Source organism: Salmo salar, chromosome ssa02 (genome assembly GCF_905237065.1).
Source record: "Salmo salar chromosome ssa02, Ssal_v3.1, whole genome shotgun sequence".
NCBI lineage: Eukaryota > Metazoa > Chordata > Actinopteri > Salmoniformes > Salmonidae > Salmo > Salmo salar.
Window position 1 is genome coordinate 65,439,951 of NC_059443.1, and position 22,271 is coordinate 65,462,221.

The following is a 22,271-nucleotide window of genomic DNA, read 5'->3' on the forward strand; positions in this document are numbered from 1 at the left end:
GCTAAAGGCCTCAGACCTGATAGACCTTCTACACACACACACACACACACACACACACACACACATACACACACACACACACACACACACACACACACACACACACACACAGCTTTATAGTGCTGCTAAAGGCCTCAGACCTGCTAGACCTCTCTCTCACACACACACACACACACACACACACACACACACACACACACACACACACACACACACACACAGCTTTATAGTGCTGCTAAAGGCCTCAGACCTGCTAGATCTCTCTCTCACACACACACACACACACACACACACACACACACACACACACACACACACACACACACACACACACACACACACACACACACACACAGCTTTATAGTGCTGCTAAAGGCCTCAGACCTGCTAGATCTCTCACACACACACACACACACACACCTTTATAGTGCTGCTAAAGGCCTCAGACCTGCTAGATCTACACACACACACACACACACACACACACACACACACACACACACACACACACACACACACACACACACACACACACACACACACAGCTTTATAGTGCTGCTAAAGGCCTCAGACCTGCTAGATCTCTCTCTCTCTCTCTCCACACACACACACACACACACACACACACACACACACACACACACACACACACACACACACACACACACACACACACACACACACACACACACACACACACACACACACAGCTTTATAGTGCTGCTAAAGGCCTCAGACCTGCTAGATCTCTCTCCCCCCCCCCCCCACACACACACACACACACACACACACACACACACACACACACAGCTTTATAGTGCTGCTAAAGGCCTCAGACCTGCTAGATTACACACACACACACACACACACACACACACACACACACACACACACACACACACACACACACACACACACACACACACACACACACACAGCTTTATAGTGCTGCTAAAGGCCTCAGACCTGCTAGATCTCTCTCACACACACACACACACACACACACACACACACACACACACACACACACACACACACACACACACACACACACACACACACACACACACACACACACACACAGCTTTATAGTGCTGCTAAAGGCTTAAGACCTGCTATCTCCCCCCCAGCTTTATAGTGCTGCTAAAGTCTTAACCTGCTAGATCTCACACACACACACACACACACACACACACACACACACACACACACACTCACACAGCTTTATAGGGCTTCTAACGGCCTCAGACCAAATCAAATCAGATATTGTTGGTCGCATACACATATTTAGCAGATGTTATTGCGGGTGTAGTGAAATGCTTGTGTTCCTAGCTCCAACAGTGCAGCAATATCTAACAATACACAACAATGCGCACAACTCTAAAAAATAAAAGAATGGAATTAAGAAATATTAAAATATTAGGATGAGCAATGTCGGAGTCCAGAGTAGTGGCCTGGAGATAGAAGCTGTTTTTCAGTCTCTCTGTCCCAGCTTTGATGCACCTGTACTGACCTCTCCTTCTGGATAGTAGCAGGCTGGGTGGCTGAGGTCCTTGATGATCTTCTTGGCCTTCCTGTGACACTGAGTGCTGTAGATGTCCTGGAGGGCAGGCAGTGTGCCCCGCGGTGATGCGTTGGGCTGACCACACCAACCGCTGGAGAGCCCTGTGGTTGCGGACGGTGCAGTAGCCGTAACAGGCGGTGATACAGGCCGACAGGATGCTCTCAATGGTGCATCTGTAAAAGTTTGTGAGGGTCTTAGGGGCCAAGCCAAGTTTCTTCAGGCTCCTGAGGTTGAAGAGGTGCTGTTGCGCCTTCTTCACCACACAGTCTGTGTGGATAGATCATTTTAGATTGTCAGTGATGTGTATGTTGAGGAACTTGAAGCTTTGCACCTTCTCCACCGGCCGGCCCCGTCGACGTGGATGAGGGCATGCTCCCCCTGCTGTCTCCTGAAGTTCACGATCAGCTCCTTTGTGTTGTTGACATTGAGGGAGAGATTATTGAGCCAGCGAGGGAGAGGTTTATGAGCCAGTAAACAGAAGGAATAGTTCTCTAACTACACCATCTACTGTTTTACTGCATGGTGGCCAAGTAGACCTAGCCTGGTTAAACCACACTGAATTCTGTGCTCACCATTGTTTCACTTTACGTCAATCTGGTTTAACCAGGCTATGTAGACCTACCTTTCACTGACACCCACAGCTTTGTCAGACGTCTGGCTCTGGCAAGACCTCCAGTTTAGGTACAGTGTTGTAATAGCTAATTATAAGGAAACGTGTACACACTCTCTCTCTCTCTTTCACTCTCACTCTCCCTCTCTCCCTCTCTCCCTCTCTCTCTCAATTCAATTCAATGGGCTTTATTGGCATGGGAAACATAGGTTTACATTGCCAAAGCAAGTGAAATAGATAATAAATAAAAGTGAAATCAACACTATATTTCTCTCTGTTTCGCAAACACACACAGTCACACACATCTGTGTCCCGTTAGATTGCTCCTCACTATTAGTTCCCTTTTTTTAGTCCTCATGGAAAGTTAGTTTTATCAGAAGGTTCCAGATAATTGCTTAGGGAACCAGTGAGTACAGAAAATACATCTGTGGCTCAATTGGCTATTTCTTCATTTATTCCCCACCTGTTAGTTTAAGCATTTATTTAGTTATTACCGCATATCATCACATCTTAATGTCCCTCTAAAGTACAACCATTTTTGTTTTGTTTGTAATGTCATATCTGGACGCTTTTTACATTCTCTCTATTTTATCATTAGTATGGATAAGAGTTTTTCCTGGCAACATGACCTGACCAGAGGAAATGATGTGTCCTAGTTAGGCTATAACTAGGATTTAACTGCCTTATAATTCTTTTCCTGACCAGTTTTTCCTGACCACGTACAGTATCCTGACCAGGAAAAACACTGATAGAAGGACAGTTGACTGGGTTGTCATGACAGTTCAGTTAAAGGATAACATAATCCAGGCAGGGAGGAGAGACAGATGACTGGGGAGACACAGGCCAGCCAGAGAGACAGATGACTGGGGAGACACAGGCCAGCCAGAGAGACAGATGACTGGGGAGACACAGGCCAGCCAGAGAGACAGATGACTGGGGAGACACAAGCCAGCCAGAGAGACAGATGACTGGGGAGACACAGGCCAGCCAGAGAGACAGATGACTGGGGAGACACAAGCCAGCCAGAGAGACAGATGACTGGGAAGACACGGGCCAGCCAGAGAGGGGGTGGGGGGGGGCAGGCAGTGTCCCTGTAAACAATAACACTCCAGCCGTTCAGCTGTAATAGGAACAATATTAGGCTAGCAGCAGGGAGCTCAGGCTCCCCAAATAGTCTGACTGACAGCCCCAGAGAGAGCGGGAAAAGAAGGGGGAAAATGGAGAGAGGGGGTAGTTTGGGAGTTTGGGAAAAGAAAGGTGACGGAGGGAAAGTGAGAGGGAGGGAGAGAAAGAGAGACAGAAAGCAAAAGAGAGGAGACCTGAGAGAGAGAGAAGGAAAACGAGACATAAAGAGAGACATTGTGAGAAAGAGAATGAAAGTAATAGAGAGAGAAATAACTTACAAGAGAAAGAGAATTTCTTCTTGATTGTCAGCCAGCACATCGAGGAAGTATCTGCCTTTCATATAGCCAGTGCAGCTCCCCCCCCCTCCTCCTGAGAAATTAGGAGCCTCCCTCCTCTCTCTTCCCTCCCTCTCTCTCTCCCTCAGCCTCCTTGCTTTAACAGTGCGTAGAGAAGAGCTGACAGTCAGTCTACACGGAGCCTTGCTGGATAGTAGCTGTGAGAAGCTGAGCCCTGAGCCTCTTGGAACTCCATCCTACTACATACAGCCCACCATGGATGTCAAAGTACTGGCTGTGTTGGTCCTACTGGCTGTGGCCATGGATGTACCTCCCTCTACGGGTGAGTTGGTCTGGGGATGATTTATCTGTCTGGGCATGTCTTCTACACTCTTAGAAGAAAAGGTGCCATCTAGAACCTAAAAGGGGATAACCCTTTGAAGAACGCTTTTTGGTTCCAGGAAGAACCCTTTTGAGATCCATGTAGAACCCTTTACACAGAGGGTTCTACATGGAACCCAAAAGAGTTCTACCTGGAACATAAAAGGGTTCTACCTGGAACCAAAACGGGTTATCCTATGGGGACAGTCGAAGAACCCTTTTGGAACACTTTTTTCTAAGACTGTATTAGTGTGTTCTTTCTAGTGTGTTATCTATCTTTATTTATCTCTATTTGAGTCATTATAGTAACTTAGCAAAGAGGGACTTTATGTATGTGTTGTAGAATGTCTGGGGATGTGATTTGTTATAGAAAAGGAGGACGTTTTGGTGGTTGTGGAGGTTGTCTTGATATTTTGGGTTATTTTGAATAGGTGTTGTTAGAATAGATGTGGTTCTTGTGACATTTGGCTGGTGTTGCTGAGAGAAGGGATACACAGCAGAATAACTTGTGGTTATGAGTTGGGGTTGTGGAGGTTGTCTTTTGGCTCCTTGATGTTTGACTGGTTTTGGTCAAATAAGCAAGTGATTGTTGCGATGGGATGAAGATGTTATAGTCAAACTGGTTACATTTGTTGTTGTTGTTGTTGTATCATTGAATTTTAAGTAGTTGGTTATTTAGATTATTCTGGAAATGTATAGGTTTGTATTTGTTTTTGCCATTATTTATGTATCTTCTTAGTTGCCTTTTGTTGTAAAACTTTCTGTCAATTCTCAGTTGTCTTTGGTTGTAAAACTTTCATGAAATACTTTTCTATTTGCTTTTAACACTTTGATATTTCAACCACTTTAATTTCTCAAATCTTACATCTTCACGGCATACAAATGAACATTTAAAACTATTTGTCAAATAAAGAAAGAAAGATCTTACGATTTAGAGGATGATGGGTCAGGGAGTCAGTGTCCCAAATGGCTAAGTCTCCCCCATGCTAATATCACACCAATGGCCCTCCACCTTATCAGGCTCTATTATCATGCTAATACTGGGTCATTATGTATGCTGCTTACAGCACCCGGCCATAAGTGAGCATCTAGCTACAACCTTTGCTTCCCAAATAGAACACTATTCCCTTATACAGTGCACTACATTTGACCAGGGCCCACAGGGATACCCATAGGGCTCTGGTCGGAAGAAGTGCACAAAATAGGCAATAGGGTTCCATTTGGGATGTATTTATTTTCTTTCACAACCCGACCTGTTTAGCCCCTAATTAGTTTCTAGTTAAAAGAAAGCAAAATAAAACAGATAAATACACAAGTTACCCCCTCCATCACCCCGGCCATCCTATCGTCTTTAATATGCAATCAGGGTCTCCCTGGCTAGGGGTAGTAACAACATGCTTAGCATAACACAGCAGAGGTTGAGCTAACTTCAGTTCAACACGTCTCTCTGACTTCTCTCTCTCCTGTTGTTGTTTATTTGGCCGTGGATTAATGTGATCACAGTTTAATCCGACAGTCAAACAAGGGAGCCATTTGTACGCCGTTAAGATGTAAGATTTGAGAAATGAAAAGAATGTAAATATCAAAGTGTTCTAAAGTAAACGGAGAGAGTCTTTCATGAAAGTTTTACAACCACAAGGCAACTAGAGAAGAGACATGTATACATGTTCAGCCAATTGTTTTCTTCCCATCTTCAAAGAAAAACTACTAAAAATCATTGTTGGAAACAGGTTATCAAGAATTACAAGAATTTCACGTTTCATGTTAAACTTGTGTGACATTTCTGGCAGGGTATCCCCTCTGAAATCCCTGAATCTAAGAACATTTCAGTCAAAAGCCTGTGTATATGCTACTGAGTGAAAATATTCTTAGTTTCAGGAACCAGTAGGAACCAGGGGTGATACTCAATCATTCTAAGAATGTAGCCTACTTCTTAAAGGGACTCTTTTGATAAGAATCTACGCTTTGTGTTCTTGGAGCGTTGAGAAAGGAGGGAAACATTGGGAGCACCAGTGGAGTAGAACGATAAGGGCTCTTCTGGGATAGAGAGCTGTGTCTTGAATTTTCTTAGTGAAAAGGCACTATGAGTGCTGGTTTGAGAGTGTGTATTTATCGTGCATACGCGTGTGTGAGTGTGTGTGGCAGACTAATCTCTTTTTAATTGCCTTGCCTTTGGAACTAAAGGCAGGTAAATGTATAGTTTCCCATGCATTGTCAGGGTTAGATACAGTAGATTAAACATATTTGTTCTAACAAGAACTCTGAAATGAACATATTCTTCCTAGTTTCCTGCCTGCAATGATTGTGAGTTGTTGCATTTTGGAGGTGTTGAGTCTCATATTGTTGGTTCTTCTCCAACTATCATAATGCTAGCGTTGAGCCATTACTGTCTCTCACGCTGTGAGCTTTGGTTGTTTTAGTTTTAAGACATAGAAATGGTCTAAGCTCACATTCTCTCAGTGTCCGATACCTGGTACAGTATCTTACTATGTTTGTGGTTTCAGCTAAGCCCATCAGCCTGGTAGAGAGGTGCTGGTGTCGCTCCACTCTCAACACCGTCCCTCAGAGGAGCATCAGAGAGCTCAAGTTCCTTCACACACCCAACTGCCCTTTCCAAGTCATGTGAGTAACCTGCTGGTGCATTATGGGAGGGATGCTTTTTAACCCTGCTTTTGGGTTGTGTTTTAGACGATTCCCTAGCTTGTCAAGTGAAGAACCTTCCACACCGCTCATAAGAACAACTAGATCGCTGTATTGCTTCTCCCAAAAGTCCATGTTTTCATTACAAAGCTGGGGAGTAACAGGGACGTTTTGTAGGAGACAACCCCATGTTCTCCTCAGCCCTGCACTACACTGCACAGATAAGAAAGCACTATGGTCGCCAACACTGGACATCCCACACAGCACACACAGTGTTGCTGCTCACAGAAGGGGAAGCTATTCACTACTTTTAGACAGCCTTTTTCTGGAGGTAAACCAGATCTATACAGGCCCAGTAAAGCATTGGTAAGCAACCCTGGTCTGAGACAGCTGCATGTTGAGTGTGTGAGTTAGCTTCGGTTCCCGGGCGCAGCACTGAAACACCTGATTCAACTCATCAACTAATCGTCAAGGCGGTGACTTGTTGAATCAGGTGTTTCAGGGCTGGACAGACACCTGTCAATGCCACGGTCCATGTTACTCTACGGGACCACTGCAATGTAGTTTAACCAGAGGTGGAACAGGAAGCGACTCATCCCACTCCCTCATTTTTTCTTGTTCATTACATAGTCAATGAACTAAGCAGACCAGACCCAGCTGCCAAATCATTGGTGCCTATGGGAGAGCCATCCCTTAAGCAGACTGGAAATGTGACATCTTCATTTATCTACCATCTTTGCTTTAACACAGCACAAGCCTGCATGGCTGAAACCAGAAGGACCTTGGCCTGATACGTACAGTCAAGTAGGGATAAACTAGCCTGGTTCCAGATCTGTTTGTGCTGTCTTACCAACTCCTATTGTCAGCTGCTACAGCTAAACTAACTTGGTTCTAGATCTGTTTGTGTGGTCTTGCCAACTCCTATAGTCATCTCCTAGGACAAAACCTGTTCAGAATAGCCTGATTCAGCCCAGTAAGGCCCCTCTGTTAATAAGATCCCATGTGGATTCTAATGGCGCTTTACTTTGGTTCCCATTCCATTCGGCTAAGCATCAGTCTCATATTATGAGGTTTTAATGATTGCAGTTGGAGGACCACAGTGGAGGGAAAGACAGAGAGAAAGTGAGAGAGAGAAAGCAAGAGATAGAGAGTGGAGAAAAGAGATGCAGTTGCTATGGCTCTCCCCAAATGGAAAGAGATGTTTAGATTAGAACAACACGATAAATGGCCAGGAGAGGAGAGAGGAAGCTGACAGAGGAGTGTTTCTCTCCAAGCTAGCTCTAGGGGGGATTTTAGTCTTGTTAAGGAAACAATCATTAGGGATCAAAGTGATGACCTTTATGTTGCAGCTGACCCTCTCTATCCTTCTTTCTTTTATACCCTTCGCTCACCAGCCGCCCACATTTAGTGTAATTTAAATGGCCTGGAACGCATTAAGCCAAAATGCTTTGCCTATTTGTAACCTATAGAAACCAGGTGGCCAGAGCCAAAAAGCCAGAGGGGTTTGGGGGGTTGGGAAGGGGTGGTGGGGGGGCATTAGGGGGTTAACTCGTGGCAAGGGGTTGGTAAGGATACAAATCTGGTCAGGACCCACAATCATCCCTTATCGCTCCAAAACAAATAAAAAAGAGACAAGAGTTACACACATTTGCACACATAGGCATTAAGGAACACACATATGCCACCAAAAGCTTCCACTTTTCCCTTTTCTTCCCTCCAAACCCCATCCAAAAGTTATTTATGACTGAGTAGCAGGGGAGAGAGGGGCAGAGAGCTCGCATCTCCTCTGATATATCTATTGTCCTTGGATGAAAGACAACAGGGGTAACACTACACCCCACTCACCCCCTCCATCCCTCCCTACATGCCCCTGTCTCCTCCCGCTTGTTGGTATTAGCTTGCTGTGAAGTAATTACTACCTACTGGGTTAGAAGCTTCAGACTCCCAGAGCCCCGAATTCCAACAGAGTCAATCAGACGCTAGTCCAGACACACACACACACACACACACACACACACACACACACACACACACACACACACACACACACACACACACACACACACACACACACACACACACACACACACACACACACACACACACACACACACACACACAGCCTAGAGGGATAAACCTAAACCAGGAGACACATCAAAACAAAACAGTAAAATGGATTAGCTGCACTAAATATATAAAAGAGGACAGGATGGGGGTTGGAGGGAGGGAGGAAGGGGGTATGCTAGAGATAAACAAACGGGGAATTCAGTTACCAGCTTTTATTTATCTAAACGATTGGGATGTTGGTTTTGGGGGGATTTGAAGGGGTTTGATGCGCTTGAGCTGTTCTTTCATCTTATTGGGGTAAGGGTAGTAGGTGGGCCATTTGGTCAGTTGAAGAGGTCGGTGTTTAATAGGGATGGAGAGTTTGGGGAAGGTCAAATTGAATCAGAAAAGGAGTGATGAAGGAGAGATTCAGCGGTAGAGAGGAATGTGTTTCATTTACAGGGTTGTGAGAGGAAGAGGAGGAGGGAGAGTAGGAGGGAGGGAGGGAGGAGAGGTGGTGAGGCGCTACCCGAGTTGTTAACTCTCAAACACGACCTTTTGACACAGAGGTGTGAGATCCATATGTTTGGGGAAGGAGGGGAGGAGAGGAGAGGAGAGAGCGTGCGCACACACACACACACACACACACACACACACACACACACACACACACACACACACACACACACACACACACACACACACACACACACACACACACACACACACACACACACACACACACACACACACACTACGCCGTCTCCCCCTAAAGCTCATGGATCAGAAACACTCACAGAGGTGTCTGATCTCGGGACAAATGCCCCTCTCTCAAGTCGACACTCAAGTCAACCCTCTATCAACACACTACAGTCCGCTACAGGTGAACCATTTACTCCCATAAACACCCCACAGTCTGTAAATCCCAGGCTAAATGGCCTGACATCAAAACCTCCTTATTGTTAGTACCACTGGCTTAACAAAGAGATCAGTGTTACCATGCTTTATTATCATTGCAACAGCTGTCTGAGTGGAAGGAGAGAGATGGGATTTTTCAACTGTGGCATGTGGTGGGGGGACTTGATGTAATTTAATGCATCGTGATCCTTACAACTGGCGCAAAGCATGTTTTGTGGGTTAAAATATGCTGTGAATACAAGTTTTAATAATTGTTATTCTTACAACTTGTTCACAATATGTTTGTTCTTAAAAAATATGTTTGGGATTTTAATAACGTGTTGATTGTTCACTGGCATATGTGTCTTGCAAATGTCCCTGGAAATTAGTGACATATAAATAAGCTTGATAAATATAATTTTGGTCAAATAGCTTATTTTTCAAGATACATTATGTTACTGTTGACTTTGCAGCCTTATATCATATTGAGTGATGTTTGTTTTGTGTGTCCAGTCCAGTACAGTAGTTGGTTTAAAGGGAAGTGAACTCCATTTATCTTAATGTGTTTGTTTATTTGGACCCTGAATGAGCAGATAGACGATATCAAAATGATGGAACACATTTACTTTTAGATTACAGTACACAGAGTTCATCAGATGTCTCTTCAATCTTCAGATACATTATTTATACAGACTAGATTTAAGTAACCTGTAAAAACTGTGTCAAACAACAATTAATGACTTCAAAATTATTTCCTCAAATGTAACCCTTTTGAAAAATGCTTTAAAAAAATAAATAAAACAAATATATGAGATTACATACTGTATACTAAAATATTCCACTCATACTATTCAGTTCACTGCTACAAGACCCATGAGTCTATAAAGACAGACATGTCAAACTGAAATAGATGCATTCAGAATTATTAGTTCAAAAGAAACCTATAAATGATCTATATTTATTTATCCATGTATATCATTTAAGTATTAAACAATGTGCCACTCATACTATTCAGTTCACTACTACAAGACCCACGAGTCTCATTACAGTTTGAGTGAAACACGGCCACAGTTGACCCTAGTTGACCCCACGTATCAGGTATGTTACTGATAACAGCTACACAGCACACTATCCCTGGATGTTCACCAGATTGAGAAGACGCTAGGCCAGTTCACGAGAGCTTACTGGACTCTTTTTTTGTTCCCTTTCTTTTTCCGGATCCTTCTATCCTTGAATCAGATAAGAAAACAGAGAAAGTGGATGCTCGGAGAACACTGAAATGAGTCTCTGCCTAATTCACTTTCTCTCTCTCTCTCTCTCTCTCCCTCCCTTCCATCCCTCCCTCCATCCCTCTCCCGGTCACAGTGCCAAGCTGAAGAACAACAGAGAGGTGTGCATTAACCCCGAGACCAAATGGCTGCAGACGTACCTGAAGAATGCCATTAACAAGTAAGGAGAAACCTCCCTCTTTGACAAGTAAGAGCTGATCGCAGGGTAGCCTGGTCCCACATCTGCTTGTGCTGTCTTGCCAACTCTTATGGTCATTCATTGTCACGCCAAACCATAGGAGTTGGCAAGACAACACAAACAGATCTGGGACCAGGCTAGTTCGCTGGTAACAGTGAGAGACACGGAATGAAATACGCCCCTGTTTTCATCTGCAAAATCCAAATGAAATGGGAGAAATGGGACTGCTTAAGTACAGTAACAACAGTTAAGTGTCATTTTATGGCCACCTGTCCACATAGCATTCTGAAATCGCTCATGTATCAGTATGATTAGAATTGTTGGTATGTGTGTGTCTCATTAAAAGAGATGAAAGTGACGTATTTCTGGGTGTTTGTTTCTCATTATGCATGTTCGCTACTCAGATGGCTACTGAGATATGAATTAAAGACTGGGAAAGAATGCTTTCTGCTCATGCCTTGCAATCCCTCTGATAATTTCAGCGTGGCATTCGGAGCATTCCAGCTCTTTCGGTAAACAATCACAATTTATCTGGGAAATCAGGGATATAGTAGAATTTCATGACATCAAAAATGTATATATATTTTTTTTTACAGATTTATTACCTAAAACTTTTGGCCAAAAAAAACATGTGTTATTTTCACAATTGAACTAACTTCATTAATTTCATGGCTAAAAGACAGTAGTTTATGTATAAGAAAACAAATATGTGTAAATTGAAGGCACTTGGGGAAGTGATCAGGACTAATTTGTCTACAAATAGTAAAACTCAATCCACTAAGGGAAAACAATTCCACAAAGTTTTACACCCAAGGAGTAAACTGTAAAAAAAACTACAATAAACAATAACAGGCACACTATACATAATATTATAATGAATCTAAATGGGTTGTGCAGTGGGTGTTAAATGTGCATTCCTCATAAAAACTTCCCACATACAGTGTCTGGTGATCATTTCACCAACCATGCAAAATGTCTGCCTCTTAAAAACGCCTATAGTAAATAAATCTAAAATGGAGGAACATTTTACCACAAATTAGGCATTTTCTTGCTGTTTAGTCCCCAATGTGGCATAGTTACAAAAGACTGCATTTGCTCGAAATAGCTAGCTAAAAAAACTGTGTGTAGAAATATTTCTAAGACAATGCATATCCAGATGATCTTGTTTATGAAGGTTTGAGTATATATGCTCTCGTAGAACTGTATCATGTTTATACGTCCAGTCTGCCAGACAAACAAACTATATTATTTCACAACTAGATACGTGACATGTTACACACTTAGAGAAAAAGGTGCATCTAGAACCTAAAATGGTTCTTTGGCTGTTCCCGTAGGAGAACCCTTTGAAGAACCAGTTTTGGTTCCAGTTAGAACCCTTTCGATTCCATGTAGGACCCATTTGTTTTTTTGTTTGTTTTTGTTTTAGGGGGCATGTAGGACTCTTTCCACAGAGGGTTCCACGTGGAACCAAAAATGTTATCCTATGGGGAGGGCCAAAGTACCCTTTTGGAACCCTTTTTACTAAAAGTGCATGTTTCAAAACCCTGCATGAAGCAGAACATAGCATCAATATACCAATGAGCACCGTACTAAGTATTTACCATAAAATTACACTAGGGCTCAAAGTTGTTCCTAATCAGGCGATGTCAAGTGGCCACACGGAAAAATGAAGTTACACCTATGAATCCTCCTTTAATCAGTGTCTTATTCCTCTCTTTCTGTCTCTCCAGGGTGAAGAAGTCCAGAAGACGTGCTTAGTAAAGGAGACGTATACACCATCCTGACCGGCCTGAAGTGCCCCAGTCCCAGGTCAGCTCTCCTCCACCTCCACCACTCAGATATGTAACTCTGTAGCTACACGTCTCTGCTCTGGAACACTCTGGAATGTTCTGGAACGCTCTGGAACGCTTGCAAAACCAGCACTTCACCGCCAGACCGACCATGATGCCTTGCTGCTGCTGCTGACCCCGCAGCCACCCTGCCTCCCACGCTGCAGACACCTCTCCTCACGCTGTTTAGCACCAAGTGCAGTTATACCTAATTATATCGGAATGTGTGAGTACGTGTGTAAAGAGTGTGTGAGCGCAGTGTGTTTTATTTGGTGTGGTTGTTCTTAGTGTGTGTGTGTGTGTGTGTGTGTGTGTGTGTGTGTGTGTGTGTGTGTGTGTGTGTGTGTGTGTGTGTGTGTGTGTGTGTGTGTGTGTGTGTGTGTGTGTCTGAACTGAGTGTGTAAGTGTACGTCTGTATATAAAGTATTTTTCCTACTTTTACAAGACGCTGTAAAGGGACATTTAACGTTTTTACACCCGGTTCACCATCTCAAATGTGCTGAGCAAGGGCTTGTGGGTATCTCCAGGGGTGGGCTCTGACTGAGGGGTCATGGGATAGGAACAGGAATGAGCCGTCCAATGGGTTGAGCCCACTCTGTCAGAGGCGACCAATCAGGGCTGATCAAACATTCATAACAGGGGAAATAGATAGTCACCGTTAACTGATCCAAGGTCAGATGTTGTTTAATGCCTGGTGGTTAAGGCTAGGATGGTAGGGAAGGAAATCTTAGATCTGTGGTTAGGGGCAAGGCTTCTATGTCAAGCCTTAACAAGCATTCCAGTCTAGCCAAGACAATGGAGATCCTCAAACAATAACAAAGGACATGCATTGATTCAGGTGTTTCAACTCAAGGGATCAGAAGACATTAGTTTGAACTGATACATATCTTTTCAGGAAGAGAGGCTGTGCACTGAATCACCTGGAGTTTCCATTCACAAGAACAGACCAGTGAAGATCCAAATCAGACGATGCGTATAGGCCAGTGGTTTCTAACCTCTCCTCAGGGACCACCAGACGTTTCACAATTTATTTGTAGCCCAGAACTAACTCACCTGATTCACCTATTCAAGGCTGGTTAGTTGACAAGTTGAATCAGGTGTGCTAGCTGTGGAATAGATCAAATACATGGAACGACTGGGGGTCCCCGAGGAGAGGTTTGAAAACCAGTGCTGTAATAAAGGGAAAGTTATCTGTTGTAATACAAGCCAACAGCCTTTATTGGAGGCAGACAATTCTGTATTACAGTTCAGTCCTGTGCCGAACAGAAAAGCCCACACAATTAGAAGTAACTTAAGCAACTCAGTAAGAGCCAAGGGCTGTAAGAACGATGGCCTTGTAGGATAAGATTGTAATGCAAAACAGGGATAAAACCCCATATCAATGCAGCTTTTTATACAGTTTGTGTGAATGTAATGTTGTCCGTTGCTATAGTCTAGGCTGTAAGGCACTGAATGAGACACCAAGTCATTTTTCAGTAAAACAAGCAATATGTAATGAATTTACCTCAATATTCTGGGTATTTACTAACAAATACTGGCGCAAAATAATTGCTGTATTATATTAAGTATAGTAAGATTCATTACATACATTTCTATACAGGATCACATTGTCTGATTATTGGATTTCACTCATCAATTGCTTAGGAGCTCACTTTAGGCCTACTCCATAGTTATAAACCCTCACATATCCTTAGGCAGGATTTTAAAGCTAGTATACGGACACATGAAATACCTGTTACTATACTACAGTATTGACTATCACATTGAAATGGAATGTTGCTGAGCTGGGGGGCGAAAGAAAGTTATTCTACTTTGATCGTTGAGCCACTTTAAATACCAGATGCGTCTTTTAAATTGGTATTTTTACTGTAATGATTTTTATTTTTGTATATTTTATATATTCTAAGATAATGAGATATACCACAGTATTTGTAAGTACATTTAAGCAGTACTAGATGAAGGCATAACCAGAGAGTACTGTATCCCAACCGCAGTACTACTGTATTATCAAATCACATTTTCATACATTTATCACTTTTCCAAAAACGTTTATTTGCAATATCATAAAAACACATGTTATGTGTCTATTAGCTTCATTTTGCGCAGCTGCAACATGTTGAAGTTTATGTAATAAACATTTATAATCCCCCAGATTAAATTGTGGCGTCAGGTCTAGCTTGAACAACAACAGAATATTAGAGAAATACAGGGTTCATTACCATAGTTTGCCCTGATTCAATCCTCCCTTGAGGAGGTTTATCCTAATCAACCAATAATCTGACGGCATTCATCCACTGATGCAAGATGGGCAAATCTAATAAATCCGGATTGTAAATCTACATATTGAGATACATTAAAACAAACATTACTGTTGTCATTAGGATATCTCAGCTCAGGCAGATGTTCCACTGAACCATCAATTCATTCCTCATTAGGACCCCCTAGAACCCTCTAGAACAATGTAATTGGGATTCTGTTCTATTTCTCCTGACAGCATTCCACAGAGTTTAAAATATGAAGTGCCAATAGTACCACGGAGCCAAGACAGAGAACAATACATTTATGTATGAGCCAGGGGACCCACACATGTTTCCAGATCTATTCAAATCTCCAGGCATCTTAGTCTGTGAGCTAAGTGCAGGTGTTTTGGTCCAGAAGTTATTAAGTATCTGTATCACATCATTATAAGGTGAAGTTTTTCATCAAGGAAGGAAATTTGGTCATTATTTAAGTGTTTGAGAACCATTCTGTTCAATGGCATGTTACAGTTAGCTCTACAACCAAACCAAACAATATGGCTGTTACCATTTTACTTATCATATCTGTTATTTGGACCACATGTGGAAATAAATCATTGCATAAGCAATAACATCCCAAATGGAAATGTATGTGTTTTTTCAGAAGTGTATTTGTTCTATATGGGTGCATTCCCCAGACAATGTGAATAAAATGTTAAATTCTTTTGAGGCAGCTTACGACACAAGTATACTTCATCTAAGATGGATTGTTTAATTAAACTCTGTATGTTCACTGTGATACCTATATGATACCTATATGATACTCACCCTCTTTTTCAATAAACATATAAAATAAAAAAATGGAATGTTTCATTTCTTCTTAAAAAAAGAATAATTTGTATATTTATTGAAAGTAGCATCAATAGAAAAGTGCATTAGGATTTGTCTCCACTTTATTTGAATGCTTAATTTCTCCTTTATTGTTACTGCTCTGTCTTCATTGCAATGCAGACCCATCACAATTGTGTTTCATTATGACTACAGACGTACTGACAGAAAATGTCACATAAGACTAAAGGATATTTCTGTTTCAAAATAACTTCACTTAGAATCACCCAAACCAGTTTGATGGTAATAGATGCTGGATACCAGACTCTCACACACACAACCTAGACAGGTGGAATAATACCAATACACACACACACACACACACACACACACACACACACACACACACACACACACACACACACACACACACACACACACACACCACACACACACACATACACACACACACACACACACACACACACCTTCTGTTTTCCACAGGAGTCCAGACACAGAGAAGTCTATCTTTGCAGCTTGGGGCAACAGCCACCATATGTATCTACTGTATACCTGCTGAAACCACAGGCTACAGTAGAACTTAAAGTGCAATTCCACCCTTTTTCAACCTCATTTTCATTATCTCCAGCACAATACCAGTATCAGCACATGTGAATACGGCGCATTTCTACGTTTTGTAGAAACAAGTATAAAGTTAAAATGTTCTACCCGATGACGACATGAAAACTAAAAACATTTTACATAGATTTTTAAACACTATGAGATTCGCCCTGTGATGTCAGAGAAGCATTTTCAAGGACCTGTCTTCTGATCTTTTTGACCACAGATCATAGAGATGTGCCGTTTTGCCATTATGTAGACACTGATGTGGTGCTGGAGATAATGAATATGAGGTTGAAAAGTGGCGGAATTGCCCTTTAAGCCTAAACCTCAGCTTACATCAGAACTTACAACATATCTGTGGCCAGTCGTTTGAATAATTCAACTAGATTATGTGTGCGTCCCAAATAGCACCCTAATTCTCATTTAGAGCCCCATAGGGCTCTAGGTCAAAAGCAGTGCACTAAATGGGAAATTTGGGTTCCATTTGGGACGCACAATGTCACTTGACATTTCCCCTTTAAAACTTAAGCATGGTGGAAAAACAGAAAGAAACAGAAATCTTTTGATGTAAAGGAACGAGCCAGGGCCATTAACAACCGTGTCTGAGTTTTAACACCTCGGCTTCATGTAGTGTTCTGTGTGTGTGTGTGTGTGTGTGTGTGTGTGTGTGTGTGTGTGTGTGTGTGTGTGTGTGTGATTGAATATATTTGTTAGTCCTGGTTCGTTACCCGTCCATAGCACCGAGGGGAATTAGCACCAATACATAAACCTGTCTACTTTAATCAAGTAGCACCATGTAGAGCAGATGAACTTCATGTTATAGGCTACGCTCCAAATGGAACCCTAATCCATACATGGTGCACCACTTACGACCTGAGCCCTATGGGTCCTGGTCAAATGTAGTCCACTATATAGGGATTAGGGTGCTATTTGGGATGCGGACATAGGCTTTCTGTTTTGGCTGGATGTTGAAGTTAATACATAATACATAATGGACAAGAACAAGAGCTGATGGCTTGAGTTTAGACAAGGACCAAACAGTTTAAAGGGTCACAGGTTGTGTTTTGGGGTCTTGGGCACATTCAGAAATGATTAGTGGATTTATGTGATATGACACACACACACACACACACACACACACACACACACACACACACACACACACACACACACACACACACACACACACACACACACACACACACACACACACACACCATTCAACTCAAATCACCTGAGATGGAGAACATAACGAGGTTGGACAACAAAGTGATTGAGTCCCGAGGATCATGGGTAATCTGGTGTGATTTGGAGGTCTTTACTGTAGATCTCTGAACAACTTAATGCCAGACCCATTGACTAGGAGCTAATAGGAAACAGGTTGGGCGGAAAACAACTCGTTGTGTGTGCGCCTGTGGTGTGTGTGTGTGTGTGTGTGTGTGCTGTGTGTGTGTGTGTGTGTGTGTGTGTGTGTGTGTGTGTGTGTGTGTGTGTGTGTGTGTGTGTGTGTGTGTGTGTGTGTGTGTGTGTGTTGACATGTTTAATTATACCTGTGGGGACCAGAAGTCACAACAAGAATTGTAAACAAACAAAATTTGACCAACTGGGGACATTTTGTTAGTCCCCACAAGGGCAAATGCTATTTCTACGGGGTTTTGGGTTAGAATTAGGTTTAGGGTTAGGAGCTATGGTTAGGTTCAGGGTTAGGGTTAAGGTTAGATTTTGGTGTTAAGGTTATGGTTAAAGTTAGGGTAAGCGTTAGGGTTAAGGAAAATAGGATTTTGAATAGGACTGAATTATTTATTTATTTATTTATTTTTATTTAACCTTTATTTAACCAGGTAGGCAAGTTGAGAACAAGTTCTCATTTACAATTGCGAAGATAAAGCAAAGCAGTTTGACACATACAACAACACAGAGTTACACATGGAGTTATGTGTTTCCCCATAAGGTTAGTTATGCAAGACTGTGTGTGTGTGTGTGTGTGTGTGTGTGTGTGTGTGTGTGTGTGTGTGTGTGTGTGTGTGTGTGCAGACCGGAGAGGGGCCCTTTCACTCTCATCATCAGTTCCATACCTGACAGGATACAGAGAGTGTTATGGCCTCTTCCTCTGGCTGTGTTTTCACACAGTGAGGCCCTGTTCCTGGACGGACATGAGGAATTACATGCTGATTCTAAACCCAACAAGGTTGACATCCCTCACTGTCACCAAGGGAGACAGACACACACACACACACACACACACACACACACACACACACACACACACACACACACACACACACACACACACACACACACACACACACACACACACATGCACACACACACACACACACGGCACATACACACTCATACGCACACACACACTGCCACCCCTCCTCTATATAATATTGAAACATTTACAGTAGTCAACAAGGTGTTACAGCAACACAGAATGGGTTTGTGTTACTTACTGTAAATCCCTTTGGCACGAGTTTTGAGGTGACAAACACAGTAGGGAATTTATACTGAGCAAGATGGTGAAAAATAATCAAATTATTCAAAAGTACACCGTACAGCCTTGCTATGCCCTAACCCGTTCTTGGATGGTCATATCAGTCATTCTTAATAAGTATGGCCAGTTCTCCACATTATAGCTAATTTATTGCTCTCATAATGGGTTGACCAGGGAGTCACACTGGAGACGGGTCTCAACAACAAACAACAAGCACTTGATCAAAGAACAACAACAAGATAACTTCCTCTGTGACCTGGCAGCTGTCCAGATGTGTTGAAACATGAACAAGAGGACACGACAGAACAGAACAGATATTAATGTAACAAACTCTCTAATATCAGTAAACAACGATAGGGGGTTGAGAATCTAGACAGTAGTTTTATCTTGTTGATACAACCCCAAGGGAGAATATTATTCTGTCATTACTGTCTTTAAAAGGGCTTAGGGATTCTGAACTCTGTTTTATCTGAGTTCACAGAGATGTAATGTCTGAGGGCCTCAACCCTCGGATGGTCTTGTTTGGAATTATTTGGTGTGTAATTGCGTCCAATGCGTGAGTCTGGTTTGGTCTGTCTGGAAAAGGAAATAGCAGGGGATTCTGTGTTATACTGAGTTAACATGTATGTTGGATTCTGAGTAAGAGGTCTGACCGGCAACAAAGCAGTAATGTCTTTGTCATTGATCTCAGGAACGAAAGGACTAAATAAGAATCAATAGCGGTGTATTGTATAAAACTCCCGCGATCGCAAATTACGGGAGATTGATGATATTGTTTTTCTTTCTCTTCTATTCTCCCTTTCTCGTTCTCTCACAGAGAGCATATAAACTGTGAAGGATGATATCAGTTTCTCTTTCTCCCTCTCCCTCTTTTCTCGCCCTCTTTTCTCCTGTATACAGACATGGTTTTCTTTCTTTCTTTCTTTCTTTCTTTCTTTCTTTCCGCAAAAAATGCTAATGATCAACCTGTTTCCAATAGCGTTGTGGGATGACATTGACCCCTCTTTCAAACCCCAAGGTTAGAGAAACATTTGAATTCTACCCCCCTAATCATGATGGATCACAGAACATTCCAGAATGCTGTAGAATCTCTTTAAGCTTACGTCGGACGGACCATTTAATAAAAGAGAGGGGGCTTGCGGGATACGAGGTGGTGGTGTCAGGAACTGTGTACTATTTTGTCCTGAAGGAGGCATTTTTCTTCCTCAACGTTGACCTGGGCCGTGAATTCTCCCAGAGTTCTAGAATGAGAAGACTGATCACTCCGGACAGCTAAGACCCTGCTCGTCCCAACGCATGAAAGCTAACAGCAAACTGGATGTTCGTGTCGGCGCATTTGAATGTTTTAGTCTGATGTTTGGGGATCAGAGTTGTTGGTCTACAGGGATGTGGTCTCTCTAGGCAGGGTCACAGAGGAGTCAGAGGTTCCAGAGAATGGATCATAGGACGTGATAGGGTCCAATCATAGGTTAAGTTAAGCCAGGTGTGCTGGCCAGGTGTGCTTCCTATATCTTCCTACATTTACATCCCTCTCAGCTACATTACAAGACTTTTCTTTGAATTCAAGCATCTAACAACTAACCAGAGAGGACATAGAATTTATAACACGATAGAGGTGATACATTTAGTCCCTCTTCTTCAGATCCGATCCAGAGGCTTGGACTCAAACCGGAAAACAGCCTTCTGACAATTCCCATTAAAAGGGTCTTACTGGAAAAGCCCACAACCAGAAATAGCTTGGACATATCTGGCTGACTTTACAGAGACTAAGTTTCTCTCTAACTCAGACCAGTACTGTCAATTAAATGAAATCCCACAGAATGTGAACTTATTCTTGGCACCAAAGAGGTGCTTGAGATCTCTAAACAACACTAGTGGTTATAAAGGAGTCAGCAGCAAAAAAGAAGGCAATGTCTTGGTTTTAGAGGTGCAACATACTGTATGGATGTACTGTATGGATGTACTGTATGGATGTACCGTATGGATGTACCGTATGGATGTACCGTATGGATGTACTGTATGGATGTACCGTATGATATACCGTATGGATGTACCGTATGGATGTATTGTATGGATGTACTGTATGGATGTACATTTACATTTTAGTCATTTAGCAGACGCTCTTATCCAGAGTGACTTACAGTAGTGAATGCATACATTTCATGTATTTTTGTATTTTCTTTTTTGTACTGGCCCCCCGTGGGCTTCAAACCCACAACCCTGGCGTTGCACACACCATGCTGGCGTTGCAAATACCATGCTCTACCAACTGAGCCACAGGGAACTATATACCGTATGGATGTATTGTATGGATGTACTGTATGGATGTATTGTATGGATGTACTGTATGGATATACTGTATGGGTGGAATAGATCAGTTTAATCATCCAATCGTCCCGCCAAACATACAAGCAAACATATTTAAGTAATATCCCTCCCCAGAGATAAATTCTGACAACTTAAATAGAGCAGCCTTTTAGTTGTGTCAAAACAATACTCAACATGTGCTGTATCTTGGCACTCAGTACGTAGTGGTTTTAGTCTTTAGGCCAGAAAGCCTTTACTTTAGATACGATGGTTTGGAAAGACACTGTGCACAAATTCTCATGGGTCTGGAGGGAGGACGGGTCACTCAGTGTGTTTGCCAAGATTTCGTACATTTCTCCTTTTGCTCTCAAACCACGTCTGCAAACTCACATACAGAAACGGTTCCTTTGAAGTGGCATAAACGGTTCTAAAAATGAGCCAAGCATTAAGTATCGATGTGATCACACCTTGGCTGTCTCTATTTTACGCAGTGATAGACCGACCGATCAAAAAGGCCGTATCCCTCCTCATCAGTATAAGTCCATGTGATTAGATTTTCTGAAGAAATAAAAACGGAGAAAATAAACTACTGCACATTGTCGTTATTGTTTCTCTACACAGTGTTTCAATGGATTATTATCTGCTCTACAGTGGATAGAACCAGACCTGCTTTGAGCCAATCACATGGTTTTCTGGAGCTGTTTCTGTAAATGTTCTCTGATATGAAATGATGAATATCCCTTGCTGCTCAACTCTCAGAGCCTTCTAGTGAAAACATTCTCCTCAAGAGGACCGTTTTCTGTCCACAAGGACCAATACCCAAGTACACAAACAGTCCCAGCATCTTCTAGTGTAGTCTAGGGGCTGAATATAATCCTGTTTTAGTTGGTAGACAAATAAACCCAGTAGAGAGGATGGTAAAACGCTACAGTGAGCAGGAATTG

The 22,271-nt window shown here is 42.5% G+C and overlaps 1 protein-coding gene across 2 annotated transcripts; it reads left to right on the forward strand.

Moving 5' to 3' along the window:
• Positions 1–3,695: 3,695 nt before the first annotated feature.
• LOC106589772 (stromal cell-derived factor 1) lies at positions 3,696–15,924 on the forward strand. 2 transcript variants are annotated; one of them, XR_001324904.2, is made up of 5 exons: positions 3,696–3,917; positions 6,460–6,577; positions 10,904–10,987; positions 12,736–13,820; positions 13,990–15,924. XR_001324904.2 is itself a non-coding variant. In XM_014180105.2 (4 exons), the coding sequence occupies exons 1-4, from the start codon at positions 3,851–3,853 to the stop codon at positions 12,761–12,763; spliced, it is 297 nt and encodes a 98-aa protein (XP_014035580.1). In that variant the 5' UTR covers positions 3,696–3,850; the 3' UTR covers positions 12,764–15,924. The 2 variants fall into 2 exon arrangements, 1 of the variants encoding a protein (XP_014035580.1); XM_014180105.2 differs by having other exon boundaries at positions 12,736–15,924.
• The last annotated feature ends 6,347 nt before the right edge of the window (positions 15,925–22,271 follow it).